The sequence below is a fragment of the Anser cygnoides genome, chromosome 19, assembly GCF_040182565.1.
Source record: "Anser cygnoides isolate HZ-2024a breed goose chromosome 19, Taihu_goose_T2T_genome, whole genome shotgun sequence".
Lineage (NCBI taxonomy): Eukaryota > Metazoa > Chordata > Aves > Anseriformes > Anatidae > Anser > Anser cygnoides.
Genome location: NC_089891.1, coordinates 9932918 through 9954349, shown reverse-complemented (window position 1 = coordinate 9954349; position 21432 = coordinate 9932918). Strand labels below are relative to the sequence as shown.

The following is a 21432-nucleotide window of genomic DNA, read 5'->3' as shown; positions in this document are numbered from 1 at the left end:
ACCAATGTTCTTCTGGTTTCAGAAATGCTTGGTGAGAACATTCCTGTGCAGGTAGAAAAGGCTACAAGAGCTTGAATGGCTGAGCACTGCTCCATCAATGCTAAGTGAAGGCCTGCCAAACCTGCTTGGCACGTCTAAAAGGAAGGCAGGCTCTTTTCATTTTTCTTTCTTTTTTTTTTTTACGTGTAAGTAGTTCCAAATATTCTTATATAGATGACATTTTTAAAATGCAAAAGCATTAAAAATAACAGAAAACAGATCAAGTTCTGAAGCACCACCGGTTTCTCATTTGGGCAGTTACACACTAACGGCTCTCGTTAGACCTGCGCAGCACGGAGAGCAGAGCTTTCCAGCTCCTTCACGCACACTCAGAAAACTATCCCTTACCACAAATGAGACATAAACTGCAGGAAAAACAATATATGATGAAGTACGAAAGAACACAGAATTCCAATATTGTTGAAGCGGCATAAATCTTGATCTAGCTTCAGGATCAGATAAGAAGCAAAAAGAAGCTTGTCCTCTGCAGAGGTTTTGCAAACAGCACGTTGCAGACGGAGGAGGCGCAGCAGCCCTCACCCATCTGGGAAGGAGGCTGGCTTATTGGAGACAGGTGCCAGCAAATGAGTTTGCAGCAACGTCAAACTTGACTTGCAAATGCACATTTCACGCTATTTAAGATGGAGGGGAGACCTAGTAGAGGACATTAGCAAGGAAAAGGCAGTATTTAACACTAAAGGAAGGCATAAACATCAGCAGTGACAACTTGGACCTCTGTTTTCTTTGCCAATCGAGCTGTGTCGATCACAATCGACACAGATGTGAGCAGGTGGGATGCGTTATTCTGGTAGGAGTGAGAAGATGAAACATCAGGTGTGAGTCGCTCGTTGGAGCTTAGAGCAGAGCTGTGGTCAAAGGTGTTTACAGGTATGCAGACAATTAAAATCCACTGATATGATTCAAATTGTTTCCCTTCCCTCGGTAATTGCTGTTTTACCTTGCTGAGTTACAAGTGCAATGCTGTAAAGAATACAAATGCTACTCACGTTAGGAACAAAAAAATAAGGAATTTAAATATACCCAGAAAAGCAATGCTTTTTCTGAAGGCAGATGGAGCCTATACGCATTTTAGATTTCTCCTTCAAGCCACCTGCAAAAGCCTGGCTTGGTCCAAGCCGTGCAGGTGTTCCTGCAGGTATCTCACATTTGGTAGCCCGAATTTTTATTTATACAGTTTCATTCTGACACTCCCAAGCTTCTCTGTAAGTAAACAAACTCACTTTTCATGTTCAGTTTTCTCTTGTTTGTACTTTCACCCTCTCTTACATAACAAGCTTGGAACAACAGCAGCACAGACAGCGCCCGGGGCTCCTGGCGTGCGTGCCGCGGGTAGGACAGTCGCCTGTGGGCACCATCGCTCCTTGACTAAGCACATCCTCTTCCCGGGCCTCTTCCAGTTCAGATTCTGCTGGTGGAAGGGTGGATGCTGGGTAAGAAGAGAGTCCCAGCAGCACCAGGAATAAGAGGGCCAATGTGGAACACGGCAGAATACACAGCGGTACCCACGGCAGTCCCCGAGCAGTGACGTAGAAAATACAGAGGAAAATCTTGCAGTGCTTCAAGCTTTAACGATTGTTTGACAGTTCTAATACAGACAGATAATGTCACTTTTTAATCAGGTGAAAACGTTGCACTCTTGAGACTGTGACTCTCCGTAGCCTGGGTGAATTCTGCACTGCCACTGCTGCCCGTTCGGCAGGAGGACAAATCCTGTCTTAAACTACGGCGTATCTGCAAGAAGCTTCAGCACTGACATGCCCCAATTAATTGTTTCCCAGAAGGGACCGTTTTGTGTTGTCCTGCGCAAACTGGCCCTAGAAGGATGTCAAGCCATTCATTTCCCAAATAACCTGAACACGAGCCCACGATGCTTTCTTCCCTCCCTACACAGCAGGCATTATTCCTTAATGATACTCTAAAGAGAGAGCAAATCCCGGTGCAAAACTGTGCTACGACTTTACAGCAGATCCCAGAAAAAAGGGAGTTAAAGGTACACTGAATGTTTTGTCTTCCAAAGCTGACTCAGACAGGTTTGAAACCCAGATCTCATGCTGTGCTGGGCCAGGAAAATGGCACGTTCAGGGCAGAGGTTTCCAACCTAAGAATACTCGTGAGCTGATCTGATGTGACTCTTCCCCTGCCAACAGTCCTGGCAGAAACCTAAACAGGTTCTGGAGAAGAGCTGCTGCTGCAGGCAAAGGAGGAACCATGAAAAGCGTTGCCCTGACCTGTGAGGAACTGGCCTTTTTGCTTTGAACTTCAACAGATCTTAATGAATTCTTCATAACTGGCAATCCAGTGTTTTCACTGAGGACACGGCTCTCCTGGGGTGCCAAATGCAGGAGTCACATTAGAAATACAAATTTTGGGTTCTCGTGAGTGGTTGGCCAAGCTTGTGAAGGCAGTTCCAGCAGGTACCTTCACCGCTACCGCAGGTAACTGGTTCTGTTGTATCAGGGGATCAGATTCAGACACAAACACGCACCAGTGTTGAACGACTGTTTCATAATCATTAACATATTGCCAATTGAAGTTATTGACTTCAGTGCTGTGAAAGCTTGAACTAAAAATAAGCAGTAGCAGTTTTAGTAATGGAAGAAGTTAAAAAGTGGTTGTGTCAGAGGACTGCGGGTTTTGTTGTGCTTGACTAATCTGACTAATCTCTGTTTTACTGCTTTTCCAGTCCTTTCTTATCTGGCAGTTGCAAAGGGAACTTTTGCCAAGAAGTTCATTGAGAGTCCTAAATCTTATCCTTTAGGCAACACTCGTTTCAGTTTCCTGGGAATAAATGTAGTAGATAGACTCCTGAAGAAGAAAACAGGTGAATTCTTTAAGCCCCATGAAACAGTCTCCTCAGTGGAGGACCTCAGGCTTTTTGAAGAGGTCAAAGATACAAATCTCCTGATGTCTGCACAGAAGAGCGAGCTTATGAAAAAGCTTCAGCCTTGAGGTTTCCAGTCTTCGCTTCAAGCTTCAACCTCAAGTCTAGTCTTCCTAATGCATGTTTTCAAGGCTTAACAAATAAGATATTTATTAAATTGAATCCTGTTCATCAATGAAAAGAATCAACACAATGTGGGAGGTGCCTGAATCAGTAACAGCACACCACTCCTAGGGAAGACCTCCCAAACGCCAGTGCAAGATGGAGCATGCAAAAGGCTCAAAGAATAATGCAGATTGTCAATGAAACCAACGTAGTTTTTTGCCTTATGTGTACTATATGAACGCATACAGTTTTCTTTCAACTGCACGGTAGCAAGGTGAACCAGGACTAAACGAAAGTGTTTACAGTACAAATTTTAATGGGAAAAGGGGCAAAATATGATATACAGGAATAGAATATCTTCTGTTTCTGGACTCTAGTACTATGCTGGATGCCAATAGTACAAAAAATTTCCACTGAAGGGCAAGTCAAACCAATTTCCCTTGGGATGAAGGCATCCGAAAACTTACTGAAGTTATTATATTAGTGCCTACGCATTCTTTAAGCAGATGAACTGCTTCATTTTGAATCCATGTCAAGCCACAAGAACTGGCTGATAATAACATTCAATTAAAATGACCTGGTTCTTCCAGAAAAAATTTGGCTAACTGCTCCAGCATACATTTTCTAGCAGGGCACAATAGAGCGATTGATGCTGGAAGGAAACAAGATAGGTTTATATCTACATTTGGAAGGGTCAGGTTTGGTGACAGTATTTGTAGGTTTAACCTCTTACACAAATTTGTCAGACAGATGAAAAAGGCACTTCTGCTGAGCTTGAAACTGTGAGAAAGTCGGAGCTAGAGCTTGCAAATATATAAGTTGTGCTAATTAGACAGATGTTTTTAAAACCCCAAACTTTACACTCAATGCATATTTGTGTCTTTTGATGTACTTGGTGCTGCTTCACACCATGCAGAGCTTACTGAGAAAAGCAGAAGCTGCTCCCCTGCTAGGCTGTCTGGGTGAGTTTGCCATCTGATCTACTGAATACGCAGATAAAAGTCCTCGCATACTTTTTTCCTTTTCAAGTACAGTACTGTAACTTGGAAAGTTCCTTTATTCTCAACTCCACTGATGCAAGAAAGTGGCAAATATATGGCAGCTTTGGCTGCTTTCCTTTAGTCTTTTTTTTTTTTTTTTTGTAACTAATCTTTTACTACTCAGGAAACTATACATATTTTCATCTGTATGGAAAATAACGCTTTATAGAAAACAAAGGCAATACCTTCCAAAAATTGTGCGAGTGCTACTGACCCCTCAATTCTACTGCTACTCTGTCTTTAAATACAGATAAATAGTTACCCTGCACAGCTATCAGATTCACCAGGTTTCTCTTGTTACTTTCAAGAAAGGCTCAACTATTATGCAAAAAATTGGAAAATTTAATAAGCAGATTTCTATTTTCCTGTGATCTGCCATTCAAAAGTGTTTGCTAGTCATTTTTTAAAAATACTCTGATATTTGATCTGCTAGAGTTTCAGAGCTACATGCAGAACTGGAGAGCCAGCAGAAAATTGTAAATGGAATCTGAAGATTTCTAAAGTCAATAATAATTTTGGCAAGAACATTTTAATGTATAAAGCTGAAATCCTCGGTGGCTCTCTCCTGCTGATACCCCTGGAGCAGCTAGCATCACAATTAGTACAGAAACGATAGCAAACTGTATTAGAACATACAGCTTTGGGAAAAATATTTACACAAATACTGGAAATCATGTCGGCATGCTGGGATAAACCAGTGCATTCTGTTGCTATTTCATCTCACTCCTGGGATCAGCCACACCATCAGAAAGATATCTCAGGGAAATATATGCTGATAAGTAGACCAGGTCTGCATCCCCAGATCTCTATTTGCCAAACCCCGCAACTTGTGTTACTGTGCCAGGCTTTAAAATCTTTACTACAGAGTCATAAATGTTTGTGGACTATGGAAGGTTTGCTTTGAAGATGTCATTTTCCCCAGCAATCTTTTGTTGGTTGAATATATAGTTCACACATATTGTGTTTCCACCTACACGCCTGGAGAAGCCCTGCAGTCAAGGCTGTTCCAGGAGCAGGGAAGGAGGCTGCGTTCCAGGAACTCACTGGAACTGGAACAAAGAACAGCCCTTGGAAAGTCTACACAGTCCTATGCACAGACTGTTTTACAGATGCCCTGCGTTTGGAGGACATTAGACACTTGTTTTTATCTTTATCTTTTTTTTTTTTTCTCCTCTTTGAGTAAAGTCCCAGGCTTTTGAGCGCAGGCTCTTCCTCCCAGGCAGTCTGCCTCGTAACTTCTGGATATCTCCCCAGCTCTGTCTCTCTAAGCACCACTTTCTCCTCCTCATAAAAGTCCCTGTGCTCTTTGGAGAGAAAGCGTCTTTGAAATGAAACAGTACAGTAAATTGTAACTGTCATGGCAGCTTTAAAAAAAGCTAATTTACAATTTCTTATATTGCAGAGAAAAAACATCCTCTGCTCTTCTTTATTAACTGCACAGGCTTATGTTAGTATTATTTAACACTCGTTAATTAAGAGTGTTTTCTCTGTACCTTTCTCATAGCCTAGGACCCCATTCAGTGTTATTACTCCAGTTCAGTCAGTCAAAAACAGTGATTTTATGGCTTGCTTTGAATTTCTTTTTGCCATTTTTCCAATGCAAAATTACCGTAGTCCAGCTCATTAGAAGAAATTGATAGCTTAGCTATATGAGATTTTATACTTTGTTATGCATTTATGGAATCTTTAATTCCACAGTTTGGAGACTGGTAGATGTAAGGTGCCCTCCCTTCAGGGCTGAGAAAAAAGAACGAGGACCTCATGCAGCAAAGTGCCTTCTGCAGGGAAAGCAAAACACTGAAGACAATGGCGTAGGAAAAATCCAAACTTCTAAACCTGCCGGATAAAATTGGACTGCAGTTCAGAGGCTAGGCAAGCACTAGTTCTAGTCTTTTATAAAACTTGTAAGTATGATTTTGCTGTTGGCCATGGTAAGTTCTTCAATGTGTTGAGACATGAAAAGTCGAGAAAAATGCCAGAGTGCAAAGCTTGCTGCGGGAAAAAAAGATGACTCAATTCTTTGTCTCACAAAGCATGTCAAAGATATTATAAAGTACTTACAGATGCTCAGCCACTCAGATTGCCTGATTGGCTAAACATCTGAAACCCTGTAATTTTGAAGAGAAGGTACTATGCTTCAAACAATGAAATAATTTGTGGCAACAGAAAAAGATATATGATTATGAAAAGAAGATATTTTTTTTTTAAATCAGTCAGTTGCTATTAATAACTGTTTAACAAAAAGGTAAACCTATTTTTATTACCATTTATGATTGTGTTGATACAGCTTTTTAAAGATAACCTTGTAATGGAATCAAGAGACAAAACACAAGCAGCAGTCAATAAGCTTGGGGCTAAACCCTCATTCCTCTTACGGACTGAATTTGTGTGAAACTAGTATTCACATAAAGACAGACTGAAAAACAGGTACTTCAGAGCTTGGACCCCATGTAGAAGAGAAAGCAAAACCATAAAAGCCCTGCAGATTTCATTTACCTATCCTTTTGGAAGACCTGACTTCCTCTGCTGATCAAACAGGATACAGGAAATTATGAGCAAGATAATGTTATTTGCATGGTAAATTTTCATGACTACTTTACAATGCTAAGGTACAAAATTTTATATGTTGGTGCCTTGTAATTCCCCGCTAATAAAAGACACTGCAGAGTTATTACTATTATTATAGACTAAAGTCAGCAACAAAGAAATAGAGATCCATGAAAAATGACTAAATGTATTTAACATCAAGATAGTCCCTTAAAACTCTTTATTTCACCATGCCAAATGATTTAGGATGCTAATGCTTAGCCTCAAAGGCAATTAGATGGATTTGAGATCCCTCTGGAGAACTTTGTGACATACCCAGCTCTGAAGATCTTCAGTGACTGACAGAATTTGGCATGTCTGTGGCCATCGAACCATCACAAACTGTAATGCATGTTCTGGCCAGATGTCTTATAAGACCCGAGTCAGTGTCAGCTTCAACAATGAAATGCTGACATCATTTTACAGGCGCTGTTAGCTTAAAAATATTCATCTAAATTAAAATAAAAAATTACAGTAAAATTTCCTAAAATATTTATAAGTGATGTGAGTCTCATTGGCAAAAGTTTATTAGGCAGCTATTCGATGGCAGCCTAGATTATAAGAGCTACCCCTACAGCATCAATGTGTGCTGCAGAAGAGAGCAAGTTAAGATTACTTGACAGAAAGTCACTGAAATAGCATGTCTTCACTTCAGCTTAAGGTTTAGGTTTCAGTTTTTAGTTTACACCAAGCTTTCAGTCTTTTTTTTTCCTAATTAATGCTCTCAGTGCTATCAGTTACACATGGCCGTAGCCCTCTGAACAGATAGCCATTACAGTCTTTCTGCTGAAAATACAAAGAAAATGCTGAACATGTAAATTGTTCCCCCCTTATTTGCCACAGCTTGGAAACTTGTCAGCAGCCTTAACAAAAAGAACTGAACTGGCCTGACTTTCTCAAAGGGGTCTGACCAGACTGCAAGTGTACTCGTTAGATGCGGTTTTAACACTGGGCTATCTCATTTCCAAAACCCACTCCAACCGTGGAGCACCGCACAGTTTTGTTACTGGTTGGATCCTGAAACTGTTCTCACAGAAGGGACTGAGGCACTGATCTGGAGCTCGGGAGCTGGATTTAATCTCCAGCTTTGCCACAAAGCCTGGACAAAGTCAAGGCTCTGCGTTCCACTGTCTCATTTCTACGACAGGACCAAAAATGCTCCTTTTCTGTACTCCAAATCAGGTCAATTTAGGTTGTATGCTCTCTGATGTATCTTCTCCCTTCATAAGCATTAATAAAACATCTAAAACACTGACAGCTAGCTTTGCTTAGGACTTTGAAACCAAGAAAATGTAATTAGTTATTTCTTATTAAAAACATCATTGGCAATTGCAAAGCACAATAGTGGTACTCCAAAAGGTATTTTGAGGACAACAGACTAAATACTTCTGCAGGACTGCAGTCACGCAGTTAATGTTTCATAGCTCTGACATACTTTTTGTTTTAACACTAAATATTATTTGTAATTACAAGTGGAATTTGCTAATAATAAAATATAACTAAAAGTAGTTTTTTCGCAAAATCTTTAAGAACATTTTTGCTGATATACTGCATTTTAGAGGGGCTTGTAAATTCCATCGGGATATTTTGCTAACTACTTTCCGGAAACAAAGATATCAGGTGCCCTTAAAGAAACGTTCTGAATGCTTTGAACATCCCAAGCTTTAAAATGATTTGCTTTACTTTTAGCTGGAACCAAACGTGAAAGGGAAGGGGGATTAAGCAAACCGAAGAAGAAGGGCATGCAGCCCTGGTGCCGCAGGATGCGGGCAGAGCGGAGAGCACCGAGCCCAGGAGACCACGCACTCTCCTGACACGGAAATCTGCTGGCACAGCATGCCAAAACAGAGCAACATCCCTGTAACCCCCCTGGCTCCCCAGTGGAAACAGCATTCCGGAATAAAGGAAACTGAGTACCCCACACGAGGGCCGACTCGCGTATAGCTATAGCAGAGTATTTTGGTATAGCTGCACCGAGAAATTTCACCGTGTTGATAAACCCTCAGCCCAGCCTTGGCATAGAGGAAGTGATTTTCTTGCTCCAAGGTATGGCAGCATCTGACAAATATATGATGATGTTGATGAGCACATTAGTCTGAACAGTTTAAAACCAAAAGTTTTCTCCTTTGTTCTGTTACGGCTATAAAACACACTATTGATTTTTTCCCCCTCAATATTTTAAAACCTAACAAAGAAAAACAACAGTTTCAAAATTTTTTCACACGAAGGGGAACATTATTATATGACATTCTTTCCTAGAAATCTTTTAAGTTCTATTTATTAACAGAATTAATCTGATCATAATCTGGCTGACAAACAAAGTGTTGAAATATGTCATCTTCAAAACATGTTTTGCTAATGAAATTTTGGTGTTAATTCAGGGGATATAACAGAATCCTAGAATCAGTAATGTGAGCCAAACAACAAATGTGGTTCCTCTGGCAAAAAAGCATCATTCTCTCCCTTTTCTGTTGTGGGTTTGTCACTGCGTGCTCTCCATCATCCATTTCTTTCCAGAATCTGCTTTTTGATGTGGAGTCCCCACTTGGCCATCAACTTCTACATTAAAGCGCTCTGAACATTTTGCAGTTCTGCAGCACTTTCAATCCCAGAATCCAAATGGATTTCATAAAGAAAAGAAAAAAAAAGTTAGGATTTCATAAATAACCTCGAGGTATCTCTACAGTGCAATCAACTTCATGCTGGAGCTCAGTCCAGCCAGTAACCACTGCCAAGTGTCGGTAAAGTTAGGTAAATGCCCTGACCACTTGAGTGTGCTGAGCTCTGGGTTGCTGTGGCTAGATTGCTATCAGGAAGCAAGACAGCTAGTTTAAATTTAGCCTTAATAAGTTTACACAACACTTACATCACCAACACAGCTCCTGCATAGGCATTCTCAAGAGTTCAGCACCCAAAACCTTACTGAGAGGTGCCTTCTGAAGTGCCAGCAGAAAGCATCACAAATGGGTTAACAGACATTGCAATTTAAGCAGCTTTTCCAACCATCTGCAGGGCATGAATATAATTGTGCTCTCAACTAATCCTGCGGTCTAACCCAATGGTTCCCAATCTTTGAAGTGTAAGTACATTACAGGAGAGGCATGGCACAGGGACCAGGTGGGCCTTGCTGCGTTTGCCCCATGCCAGGCCAATTGCAGCATCCTTGTACTGTGCTCCAAAGAGTGCAAGTCCTGGAAAGTTCAAAGCAAAGATATCCACCCGGCAGTGAACAGCGAGCTGTGCTTCTGGGACTGCTCTCTGTGCCAACACTGTCGTAATCCCAACAGGCTCAAACTCAACAACAGCAAAAAGGCAGTGGCAGGAGTCACCTAGTTGTTCAGCGCTTTGTCAGACCACATCTACTCAGATATTTGCTGTTAGATGTTGTAATTTGACGGCATCCAAACCTGTTACCTTATAAGCCACAAAAAAGGAAGTTCCTGAGCCAAACTTTTATCCTGATTCTATGACTCTGACAGCCCAAACTTTGACTTGCCCTAGGCCAGACAAATCACAGCGCAATACAGAATGCCAAGTACTTTAAGCATGTCTCAAACTGACCCAAATTGAGGCCATCTGAAGCCAAAAAGGGTTCCTCAGATTGGATTTTTAGGTTGTCAAAAGAAGCAAAACGTTCTTAAGTTTCATTTATTCTTTTTCACTAATGCTTAAGATACTATTAAAAAAATCAAGACAATCATGAAATAATAACAACTTAGAGTCAGGAATTTGCATTAACATCAAAATCATGTACTATGGTATCCACATCTGGATATCACTTTACTGACTAAACGTGAAACTTCTCCGAAAGCCAGTTGGTTTCTGTAAAAATGTATTTCTCCCTTTGAAAGGAAATAATAATTGGAAGGTCTTACAGGAAGTCACCCAATACCATAGAAAGGATATTGCAATCTGTTCCTCGATGTTAGTTTAAATCAATGTTATATTTAGCAAATGCCTGTTTTTCAATGACAGTCTTTTCAATAGCTTATATTAAGTCTTCAGAAAGGATTATGCTATATTAAGAATTGCTTTGTCCTTAGATGTTTCTTTAATCATCTCTCATGGTCTTCAACTTACCCTGGGTTGGATGTTGTTCCCCATCTCTAGTACATCTAGGATTCCACTTTCACCAAGAACAACTTTTTTGCCCCAGGCTAATAAAAAGCCAAGTATTTCTACATATGGTCGTCTAGAAAATATGTGTGGTTCGTAAAAAAAAACAAAAAACCAAATGGTTGAATATTAAAAACACCTTCTTCTGCTTCCAGAAGCATATGCAGCAGTTCACCTTCTTAAGAATTTTCTGTTTGGATATCTGGCTTTCAGTACATTTCCATTAAGTCAGTGGTTTCAAAGGAAGATTTTTTTCAAGTACAATACTAATGATACTAAAAAAAGTTCAAGATCTCCAAGCATAATATCTCCTACAATTTATTCCCCAAGTTGACCAAATCTTAGAAAACATACTTAGAGCACTGGAGCTAAAAATTCACTGGGCCACTACAAAGATTGTGCAGAATTCCCCAGGTTTATATGTATTTCATTATATTTTGAGTCATAATGTCTACATTAAGCCTATAATAGCTGAACACACATTTACATGGGGAAGGATTTCATACAACCTATAATCATTACTGTTCAAAAATTGCTGTTATCAACAGCTGAATTACTTCCACTAAACGTAATTTAGTTTAGTGAATCCATAAATTCAACAGCAGCATTTGCACCATGTGCTGAGAAAAAAAGCTGGCAAACAGCCTGAAATGTGTTTTTCAAATCCATAACTCAAGGAGGTATAAGACATGATAACTGTTGAGTATCGACATATTTCTGACTATATGGAAGACTACTCCACTGTCACAGGGTTTCTGTATACCCCATTGGCCACTGGAAAGCTGGAGAACTAATAACGCAATCTCCTAAGTGGCAAAACCCAGCCTATACCCCCAAATAATGTGACTTAACTATGCTCTATTTACAGATCCTGGATAATAAAAGCTACCTCTACTGATTCAATTTGGATAAAATATTGTAGCTAGCATTTATATGTCTATACCTTTGACAGAAGAGGCTAAAGAACGGCCAGAAAGAGAATTCTGTTCCTCAATGAACAAACACAAAGAAAGGCAGACTTGTTCCTCGAGAGAAAAGTACTATTAAATGATTTATGAAAAAAGTAAAAAGAACGCGCTCCAGATGATGAGATAGTAAGGTCAACCTAATTTCATTATGCAAATCACTCAAATACAGAGGACAACATTAAGTGTACCATAACTGAACAACGGACAGGTCCAACATGTAAAAATTCCCATTGTTTCTTTTTCAGCACAAGAAGTTAGAAAAACTGTAGGACTTAAGTTTTTTTCACAAGTTTCTAGATTTAACAACGTAATTCTTTGTTTGGTACTAGTAAATGTCCTTACTAAGAAGAAAGGCATTTCCTTCTTCTACACAATTTTAATGAAGTGTTCTTGTTTTCAACCCTAGCAGATTGCACAGTTTCAAAAAAATCCTCCATTGCCCATCACTACTCTGAAAGAAAAAATGTTTAAAAAAAAAATTGTAATTCTACTTGCTCCAGCAGGATTCTCTGCAGCCACTCTGAATCAAGGTGTCAAAGCAGCGACACAATCTGAATATTCAAAACCAGCAGTATCTTAAAGCTTCTTAAAAAAAAATATATATATATAAATGTAATTTCAAAAATACTTGATTCCATTCATATTTACCAAAGACTTTGCATATAGTTTCCAGTGGAACTGGGAACATACTTTCCTTCATTGTGTCCTTAACCATGAAAGTTGCCATCACCTTGTGAAAACCAAACCAAAGCCAGTGTGATGCTGCTGGCTGTCAGGTGGTGCAGCTCCAACCTCATATTTTTCACTTTTTTTTCCAAGTACTGAAAGCACCAAGTAAAGGTGCTGAAAATATGTTAAAATATCTGAGTCAACATTAAAAGAAAGAGAAAAGGAAAGTTTCAAGTATTTGACTGAAGTGGATGGATTAGACTTGCCAAACCCAAACTTTTTATGCAGGCGTATGATCAGCTAGAGGAAAGAGAGCCTGAGTCATCCAATACATCAAAGTCAAGGTCCAGTGAATGGAATTAGCGAGTGCCGTGCGAACAGGAATGATACCTGCATTCATCTGCCCGCTGCAGAACTTTTAATTACACTAGAACAGCTACTAGCATCAGTGACTAAAATCCCCAGATTACCTTGATTGCTCTGTTATTATCTGTAATCAGCTGCTGCTTCTTATCTTCAAACTTTTGTACAACTTCCTGGAGCTGCTGTTCCGCGGCAAGCTGCTGCCGGCTGTTCTCCTCTGTCAGAGAGGAAATGGTTGTCTTAAGTTCAGCTATGATCTAAAAAGAAAACAGCATGCTAAATCTCTCTTCAGTAACAGGCATGTACTTTGCATGTTCTTATGCTTGGTGAAACATGGCATTGGCAAGCACTGCTGCACAAATTAAGCATTTTAAATTAACATATTGCACACCAGCAAGCATGAAATTTCATACAGAGAAAAGGAATATAGCAAGCCTGCGGATGACAAAAATTGCTGAACACAACATATTTGGAAGAGATTTCCACTACGACATTCCAAAATATTTACTCATAAGAACAAAGCACATCTGTGATCTTCAGAATATAGGATTTTTCCAGTTTTCCACTGCACTGAAAGAGTTTTGCAAGTTTACAGAGGGATGGTGGTGTTTGAATTCTAAAATGATATGGAACGGCTCGATATTGTAGAGAAGAAAAGGCCCCAGTGTACACACTGGGCTGAAATGTTGAACTTAATGGTGAAATTTCTGAGCTGCTGAAAGGAACGTGCTCTGCTCAGCAGTGCAGTGGGGACCTGATTCAATGTCCAGGGCCCTTGCAGCAGACCTTTCGCGTGGTTCACTCATGACTTGTTGAAAGGTACTGGTTTCACCTTTTTTGTCACTGTGGGAAGTCATAACCAAATAAAAATCTGTAAATAAGCCTGAAGGATTTTATGCTGACGTGTAAGTAACTCACCAGCAAAGCACTTAAACATACAGAGAGTTACTGAAGTTAGAGTGCATATCCAAGCTTAAGATTAAGCTGCTGTAGCAGGAAAATACAGTCTAATTCAGAAAACACCTGAGCACACAGCAGTGCAGGGAGAGAACACCAGAGCACACAGGCTCATGTGCTTGCAAGGCCTCCTCATTGTCACAGAGACGTCAAACTATACTAAGGGCACAGTTATTTATTTATTTATTTATTTTAAAAAGGTGCTTTTTTAAAACAAACAAATAAAAAAAAAAAAAAAAAAAACACAACAACCCTACTAGTAGGATAGGACTGATGCAGTAATACTCTACAAGTGAAGGTACCAGAATCACTGGGGAAGAGGAAAAGGAGTTAAAGAAATAAATTCAGAGTAAAGTTCTATTATGTTTTACTAGCCCTGAAGATCCTACAGTGCAATGCAGCTTATGAGTAAAACCTAGGTGGATATTTCCACATTTCTTTTCTAAAAACAAATACATGCTAAAAAAGATAATACACCAATAAAAAGGAACACTATTTGTTCTTAATGCGATCAATGGGCCAAAGGTTAGAAATTACCTGGATAGGTGCAACTCTTTACACCCTCTTTAGGCAGAATTCAGCAGTATCAGCTGTTTTGCAATTTAGATCATCATTTACATGATGCAATTTGCACAAATTTGGCTTGTCTGGGTGTGTAACAGTGAGGAAGTAGGAGAAAAAGTGATGAATCATAGGAATTATTAAGATAACTTAAAGGCACGGAAGCCTACACCATTTTGTGTACATCCTGTTCTGTCACTTTTTAAAAAAAGATAACTAAATAATGAACCAAATAATATAATCAAAGTGAGATTTAAAGCTTTTACTGGGTTAAGACCCCAGACTAGCATAGGAATTCTGAAATGCAGGCAAGGGACTATTAGCATGAATTGATGGAGAAAGATCTGCTTTGTGCAGTACTTTTCAGAGAAAAAATCTGTTTACTTTGTATAAACTTCAGAGGAAATTTCTTGAAATATCTTCTCTGTGTGGGTGTTAAAAGTGAATGTTCCAAGAGGCCACAGAGCGTAAGATTAGACGGATGCTGTCAGCAACACAACCACAAGAAAAGTTGCAATTGACCTATTATTAATACTGAGCTAGAAAAAAACTATGTTCAAGTAACTTTAGGGATTTGATTCAAACCCACAAAAGTAAAGAAATTCAGACATCAGGGTGAAACTCCTTTATTGTGCCAAATAGCCCTGACATATGATGTATGTGTTGTGTCTGCCACAGAAAGCACAGAGGGATGCCAGGTCTGGTCACTGGGTCCATCTCTCCCCAATAAAGAGAACAGTGTATTAGTTACAGCAATGCCTAGCTTAAAAAAACATGTCTCCAAATTTTTCCATTTGAGACTATTCTACAGGCCAATAAATTTCAGCCTGACAAAATTTATTATGACATTTAGGTTAGATATTTATTACCTTGCCCGGTGCTACCTAGCTGTTCCCACTGTAACAATTAAAGCAATTTCCCTCGCCCCTTGTTTAAAAATTCAGAAATGCCTGAATTAGCCCATCTGTAACAAATGGACCAAGACCCACTTTTGTTCTGGCACAGACAGGCTGACTTTGGATTATGGTCATTAGGCACGACAATAGTATAAAAATGACAAACAAAAGGTAAAATGGAGTTAGCAATGAAAAGGATCTCTTCCTTGAGGTCTGACAGGCATGAAATATTACTTTTGGGGTTTTACAAATTTTCTGCTATTCAGGTTCAGATGGCAGAATAATATAGTTTTTGTCTTTTTATAAGACTCTCAACAAATGAGTAAAAAGGCATTTAGGAGAGGATTCTCTCTGAAGGACTGCAGAATCATGGAACTGGAGAGGTTGGGAGGGACCAGCTCAAAGCAGGGTCACTTAGAGTGGGCTGCCCAGGACCCTGTCCACTCACATCTGGAATATCTCAAAGGATGTAGACCCCACAAGGATGGACACATCTCTCTGTGTGCAAATAGATGTGCAGAAAACACACATTTATTTTTAGAAATTTAATGTAACAACATATTTACCAATGATCCTGATAAATGCAGTCTCAAAGAATATAGTGTGAAAAAACAGGGTAGTCCAATGAAATTGCTCAAACCATAATTCTGGTCAAGTTTGGAGAGAATGAGGCCCAAATGTAGCTGAAAAGTGGAAATTAAGAGTTTTAAAATTTTTTCAAGTGTTTTGCAAACTTTAAAGTTTGCAGTTTCTTGTCATTGTGTCACTGATCACTTCTGTCTAGTCTGGAGGCTCCTAACCCCTTTATTATAGTGTTTTTGTTGATTTTAGAAGTGTGGTAGACTATTATTCCTACTGCTGAAAACACCTTTGAAAGTATAAGGAAGGCATTATGCAGTGGCCTGGAGGAATGAGAAGAATGACACCTCCATATAAATCCTCATGGCAATTTTCTTATTATTCAAAGCTTAACTTCTGGTTGCATCTCCACCATTTTTCACACTTCAGTACGGCCTGTCAATCAAAAAAGCTGAAACATTTAAAAGTCATCCTGCCCTATCATTTTTGCATATATGCAAATTCAGCGTACACTTTCATCTTTCATGTTCTAAAGACTACCCTGAAGAACAAAAACTCAACTCAAAAACAGTTTGCTTTCAGGACACTACATTCTTCCAAATGTTATTTTGGGCAAATATGCTGAACTGGCTGGGAGCAATGATAAACATCGAACCGGCACAGTCGGGACTGGAGTCCTGTCATCAGCTGCGTGGGCAAACACCACCTTGTCCCACGAAACACAACTCCTGATTATGCAAGGGCTCCTGCCCCTCCAAGCTGTGCTGTTCTACAAGGGCTGCCTGCTGGGGCACTTGGGCTTCAGTTCCCACCGACTGTGGAGGACTCGATCCTCTTGGGATATAAAAAGAAGAAAGCTCAAAACAAAAAGAAAAAAAAAAAAACAAACAACCACAATCATTTTTTCTGGTTAGTTGGATGTTCTGTATTTTTTCTAAGGTTAACATCTGTAAGAAAGACTTTGTATGTTTGATTTGGGAAACGGTTATGGCTTCTCTTGATCATAAAGACCTACACTTCAGAGCAGGAGCAATTACACTTTTCATCAAGTCTCCAAATCAAATGAATCCATGGGAAGTTCCTGTCTTCTCGGTACCTACCTGCGAGGATTTAGCCAGCTTCTGACTGTACTCCTTTTCAACCTGCTTCAGCCGGCTGTTTGCCTGAAACACACACACGCACAAAAGGAGCCAGATTAGCAGGGACGAGGAACGTGTACAGACACTTTGCCACCGAGCCCTCCGCCTGGCACCTCATCGGCATGCCTATCACTGCGCCGCCGGGCCCCGCGCCAGCTCCACCGCCCTTTTGTGGCAGCCAAAAAACCACAAGGGCTCGCCTTTGATCTGGGGCCAACTATTCATCACTTAAAAGAGGGGAGAAATTGTACCTCTGCTGCCAATTATTAGAAAAACATAAAGACTTCTGCGGATTAAAAAAAAAAAAAAAAAGAGAGAGAGGGAGAGAGGAGGGAGCGTGCGTGTGTGCGCGGCAGGGGGAGGCAGGAAGGCGGGCTCCGGTTTATCAGGGTGACTTCATCTCTAAACGAAGGGAAAAGGGAAGGAAAAAGTCCCAAGCTCCAGCACAGGCTGTAAAAGGGTACAACACGACATGAACTTCATGGGGCAGCTCGATGTCTGTACCTTCCTTCTGTCCAGTTTCACATTCCTGCTTTTTTATTTTAATTTTTATTTTTTACAGGTTGTGGTTAAGCTGAAAATCAACCCCAGTGTGCAGCTGAGCCAAGTGGGATCTCTCAGACACACAGCTCCCTTCTCCAGGCATTTCTTTCAAAACTCAAAGATAAAGAACAAAACCGAGTGAAAACAAGGCTGCTTTGTCGCAGCGGTGTCCAATCAGCAGATACTTTCATAATTCTGGGGAAAAGTAGCTCCTAAGGTTTTTCCCTCAAATACTTTACTTTCAATAACAATGAGACAATAATAATTCAAAGAATATTTTCCATTTAATTTCAGGACACAACTCTGATTCGTATTTTTCTAGTAAAGTCGACCCCGCATTACATGATAGCCCAGCACCCAAACGCTGTCCTCAGACGAACCGCTCGGCGCTCTCCTGTTCTTGGCTCTCAGATTCGAGGACAGGTGTCTAAGGAAAATATTTTCTTAGGGGACAGGGTATTATGTAGCTGAGTTCTGAAGCAAATTTAAGCTGATTAACTTCTTAGAATCTCTCTGACCTCATGTTAAAATCTTTGATCTGTCCTCCTTAGTTTCACGGCACAGCACCCAGCACCCAGCACCCAGCACCCGCTCCTTCAGGGCCAGCACGCGGCTTTGGGGGGCCTCCAAAGCCTCTGAACCCTGCTTGGGTCCAGCTACAAGACTGAAACTCCGGTTCTGCAAACACGAAGGATTTCAGTCAAGCAAACGGTTTTATTGATTTTACTGGAGTGCAATTTAGGGGCTTTAAGTTGCCAACAGTGTTTGTGAAGCACTGCTGCAGAGCATGATAGGGCTCAAATCGTCTCATGCCATCCACGCAGTTGGTGGTGCAGCTTAAAATAAGCATATTACAGCCAGTTAAAAATAATCTTAAAGTTTACATGATACTGCAATTCAAGATCTTAAATCCCTTCAAATTCCAAGATTATGAAACCTATGGAGGTCTCTATATTTCATGTGCTTGTTGGTATTAAAAAACAAACTAAAAAAGTTGGTCAAAACCAATTATCAAGTATGTGCCTAATTTTCAAGAACACTTTTTGTTTTGTTATAAATAGAAATAACGACACAACATACTGGTTTAAGATAACATATACAAGAATTTTGGAGCACCAGACAAATTAAATTCCACTTTTTCTACACCTATCATTTACAGTGAGCCACAAACAGTGTAAGGGCTCACATGTTGGTGGGCTGCATAACTGGAGAGCAGTAACACAGAAGCAGCTATGTCAGACAGCTCTGTCCTACATTTCTCTTTGTACTCGGGCTCACCCATGTTAACACTCTTTCCACTGTATTGTCATCCAGTTTCAGATTACACTTTACCAGCACTGCCTATCATAAAGCGATTGAAAGTGCCAGTTTATCTTTAGGAAAAATGTAAAAAATAAATGACAGTAATAGATTAAATTACTGCTACTCCCAGAAAGCAGAGATACCAGGCAGCAAGGCGCTGCAAAGATCACATTACAGCTGCTCTCACTCAGCTTGCCTGGGGTAAAAGTCTTCGTCTTTCATGAAAGCAGCTCTATAACCTCCTGAACCCATACAAGAAATCCCAATAAATAACAAAAACACACCCCTAACTTTCATAAGCAAATTAGAACTCGTTTGTTCACACTGCGTAGGACCAGGGCAACCTGAGCTAGCCATGACAGAGGAGGGCTGAAAGAGAGGTGCTGAATCCCAGCTTTATTCCTGACTGAGGACAAAGAAAGTGCATCCTGCCATTTCTTTTAAGGACAATTAAAACACTTTATTTTGTAATGGCTTCAACAAAATTCCAATTTGTCTCCAAGTCAACAACAAACTACAAATTCTTGCATTTACTTGCTGCCCCAACATCCTTATTTGAGGGGCCTGATTTTCAGAGGTACCAAAACTCCCACTGGAGATAGCTAACATTAGGTAAAACTATCTAAAATCGGCAATCAAGACTATATGGACATCTGCTGACTTCAGCCCTTCTCTCCAGATCCATAACACTGTACAGGTCTTGCATCATCACAAGCTACACAGAAAGCAATTTCTGCAAGTTGTATCCCAGTGGTCAGCTGGAAAGATCTAATTCATTGCAAAGCACAGGAACGCTCTTTGCCATTATGTTCTTTTACTGCAGAAATACCAAACTTCTTCCTTTTTCAAACCTGCACCTAAACTAATTTAACACCTCCAGGCTACCAGCTGTTGCTTTGCTGCCTAGGGAGGCATAAACCTGGGGCACATGTAGCACTGCTATATATTAAAAAAAAAAAAAAAAGGTATTTTTACTTACAAAAAAAGTAAAGACTGCAAAGTAAACGTGTAGCTGCGCACAGTGATCATAGCTGAGGATTTATATTACATTTATCTTGACAAACGAGAAGGTTAAAAATGGCATGGTGTACACAAGCAGCAGGTTCCTGGGCTCCTCCTTTTGTAGCAGGCTGCTCGGCTCGTGCATTGTATGAAGCACAGGCTGCCTCTGTGTTACTTTAAGGGCATTCCCTCACTTTCAGGTTACATGCTATTTCAGAAACATAATGAATAAAAATCCAACTGGAAGGGGAACATTTGGAAGGTCAGCCAGTATTCATTAAAGTCTAACTCTTTTTATAGCAATGGGCAGCACTGCAAATATAGTTAATGGTCTTAAACGGGCTTTCCACGTGTGAGAGGTAGCTGCTGAAATTCTCACTTGGCAAAAACTTGTCAGAAATATCGATTGTAATATCCATTTCTATAATAAAAAGGTTTAAATTGGATAAGCCGCAGAGGAATCCCACTGATTCAAAAATTAACTTCTGTTTAGTTTCACACAGTTAATACGCGTTTTAGCTAAAATTATCTGATTACGACAATTTTACACACAGTTACTCTATATTACAGAGTGAGGACTTCTGCATTAAAAAAGATTATGTCCTTGTTGCAGTTAATTGGTTTTAAAAACCAACCATAATTCTATAACAAGCCTTAAAGCATCATATTGTGGTTGCTGAGCAAAACTGCACCGACTTCAACAAAACATTTCATGTAAAAATTAAAAACGGCATTAGCACTACAGATGTGGTATCGGAATTAATGGATGCTGTTCGAACACAATCTGATTTTCAGTTTTTCCTTTCATGAAACGCAACTGTGTTACTAAGAAAAAAGTAGCAAAGGATCTACCACGACGGGTCCGTACTCCAAATGCATACCATGTCATGCCCTAATTACGGAGTGTCAAGTGCACTGTTTTTAAAGTATTAGAGGAGACTCAGGTCTAATTCCACTTGATGGAACTGGAACTTTTGCTGCGTGCATTACAGGCAACTACCTGCTGAAGTCTGACCTGTGGAGGTCTACCCTGAAGCTGCAGAGAGCACGAGGGTGACTGTGCACACAGCGTGCTTGCAGCCTGTTGCTCTTCCAGGGAGTCCCTCCTTCGTGGGCAGCCTGGGACAGCCCAGGACAGGCCAGCTGTGGGCTCGGCCACCAGCCACGTCTGGGCACACGCGTCCTGCGTGGCAGCTGCCCATCCTGGGGCTTTATGGACACCTCCGGTGCGACAGCAGCTGCCGCAGCACTAGGGGGTTTGCAGGTACGTGAACAACTTTGTCATTCGTCGGCATCTAGGACGTCTTGAACGTTTATCAAAAATGCAGCTGTTAATTTTTTTAGAATGGTACAAACCTGTGCAAATCTTTCAGCTTTGGAATGGTGATCTTTGGAAATTAGAAATACGCTTTCAATTATGCTACAAAATTAAAACGAAAATGAACTCCTGCAACCCAAGTGCAGACAGATAGAGTCAAGCACGCCTAGTGAAATCCTGCTCATCTATACATGAACCAGCTAAAGTCTTGTAGTGTTTTAATTTGATTTCAGTCTTACCAATACAAAACCACCAAAAACCTCACAAACATAACTCTTGTGAAGTAGAGAGGTATACATATACACCCGTAGTCACTAACGGAGAAGCAGATTCAAGGAATCTGTTTA

The 21432-nt window shown here is 40.3% G+C and overlaps 1 protein-coding gene and 1 long non-coding RNA gene across 14 annotated transcripts in view; one reads left to right on the top strand and one right to left on the bottom strand.

Moving 5' to 3' along the window:
• Window positions 1–21432, bottom strand: part of CEP112 (centrosomal protein 112) — a 163010-nt gene that overhangs the window by 30283 nt on the left and 111295 nt on the right. For 6 of the 13 annotated variants that reach the window (XM_048064335.2, XM_048064334.2, XM_048064339.2 and 3 more), the window contains 2 exons: window positions 16882–16944; window positions 12896–13045 (listed from right to left, as the gene is read on the bottom strand). The exons of 2 other annotated variants lie outside the window; for them this stretch is intronic. In XM_048064335.2, the coding sequence (XP_047920292.1) occupies window positions 12896–13045; window positions 16882–16944 (213 nt within the window). Of the gene's footprint in view, window positions 1–8942; window positions 9272–11731; window positions 11814–12895; window positions 13046–16881; window positions 16945–21432 lie in introns of those variants that run through there. 5 more of the 13 variants (XM_048064338.2, XM_048064337.2, XM_048064343.2 and 2 more) reach the window with 5 other exon arrangements.
• On the top strand, window positions 569–8745 carry LOC136786630 (uncharacterized). The gene is made up of 3 exons (XR_010825810.1): window positions 569–927; window positions 5785–5990; window positions 8362–8745. It is a non-coding gene; the product is annotated as an uncharacterized lncRNA (long non-coding RNA).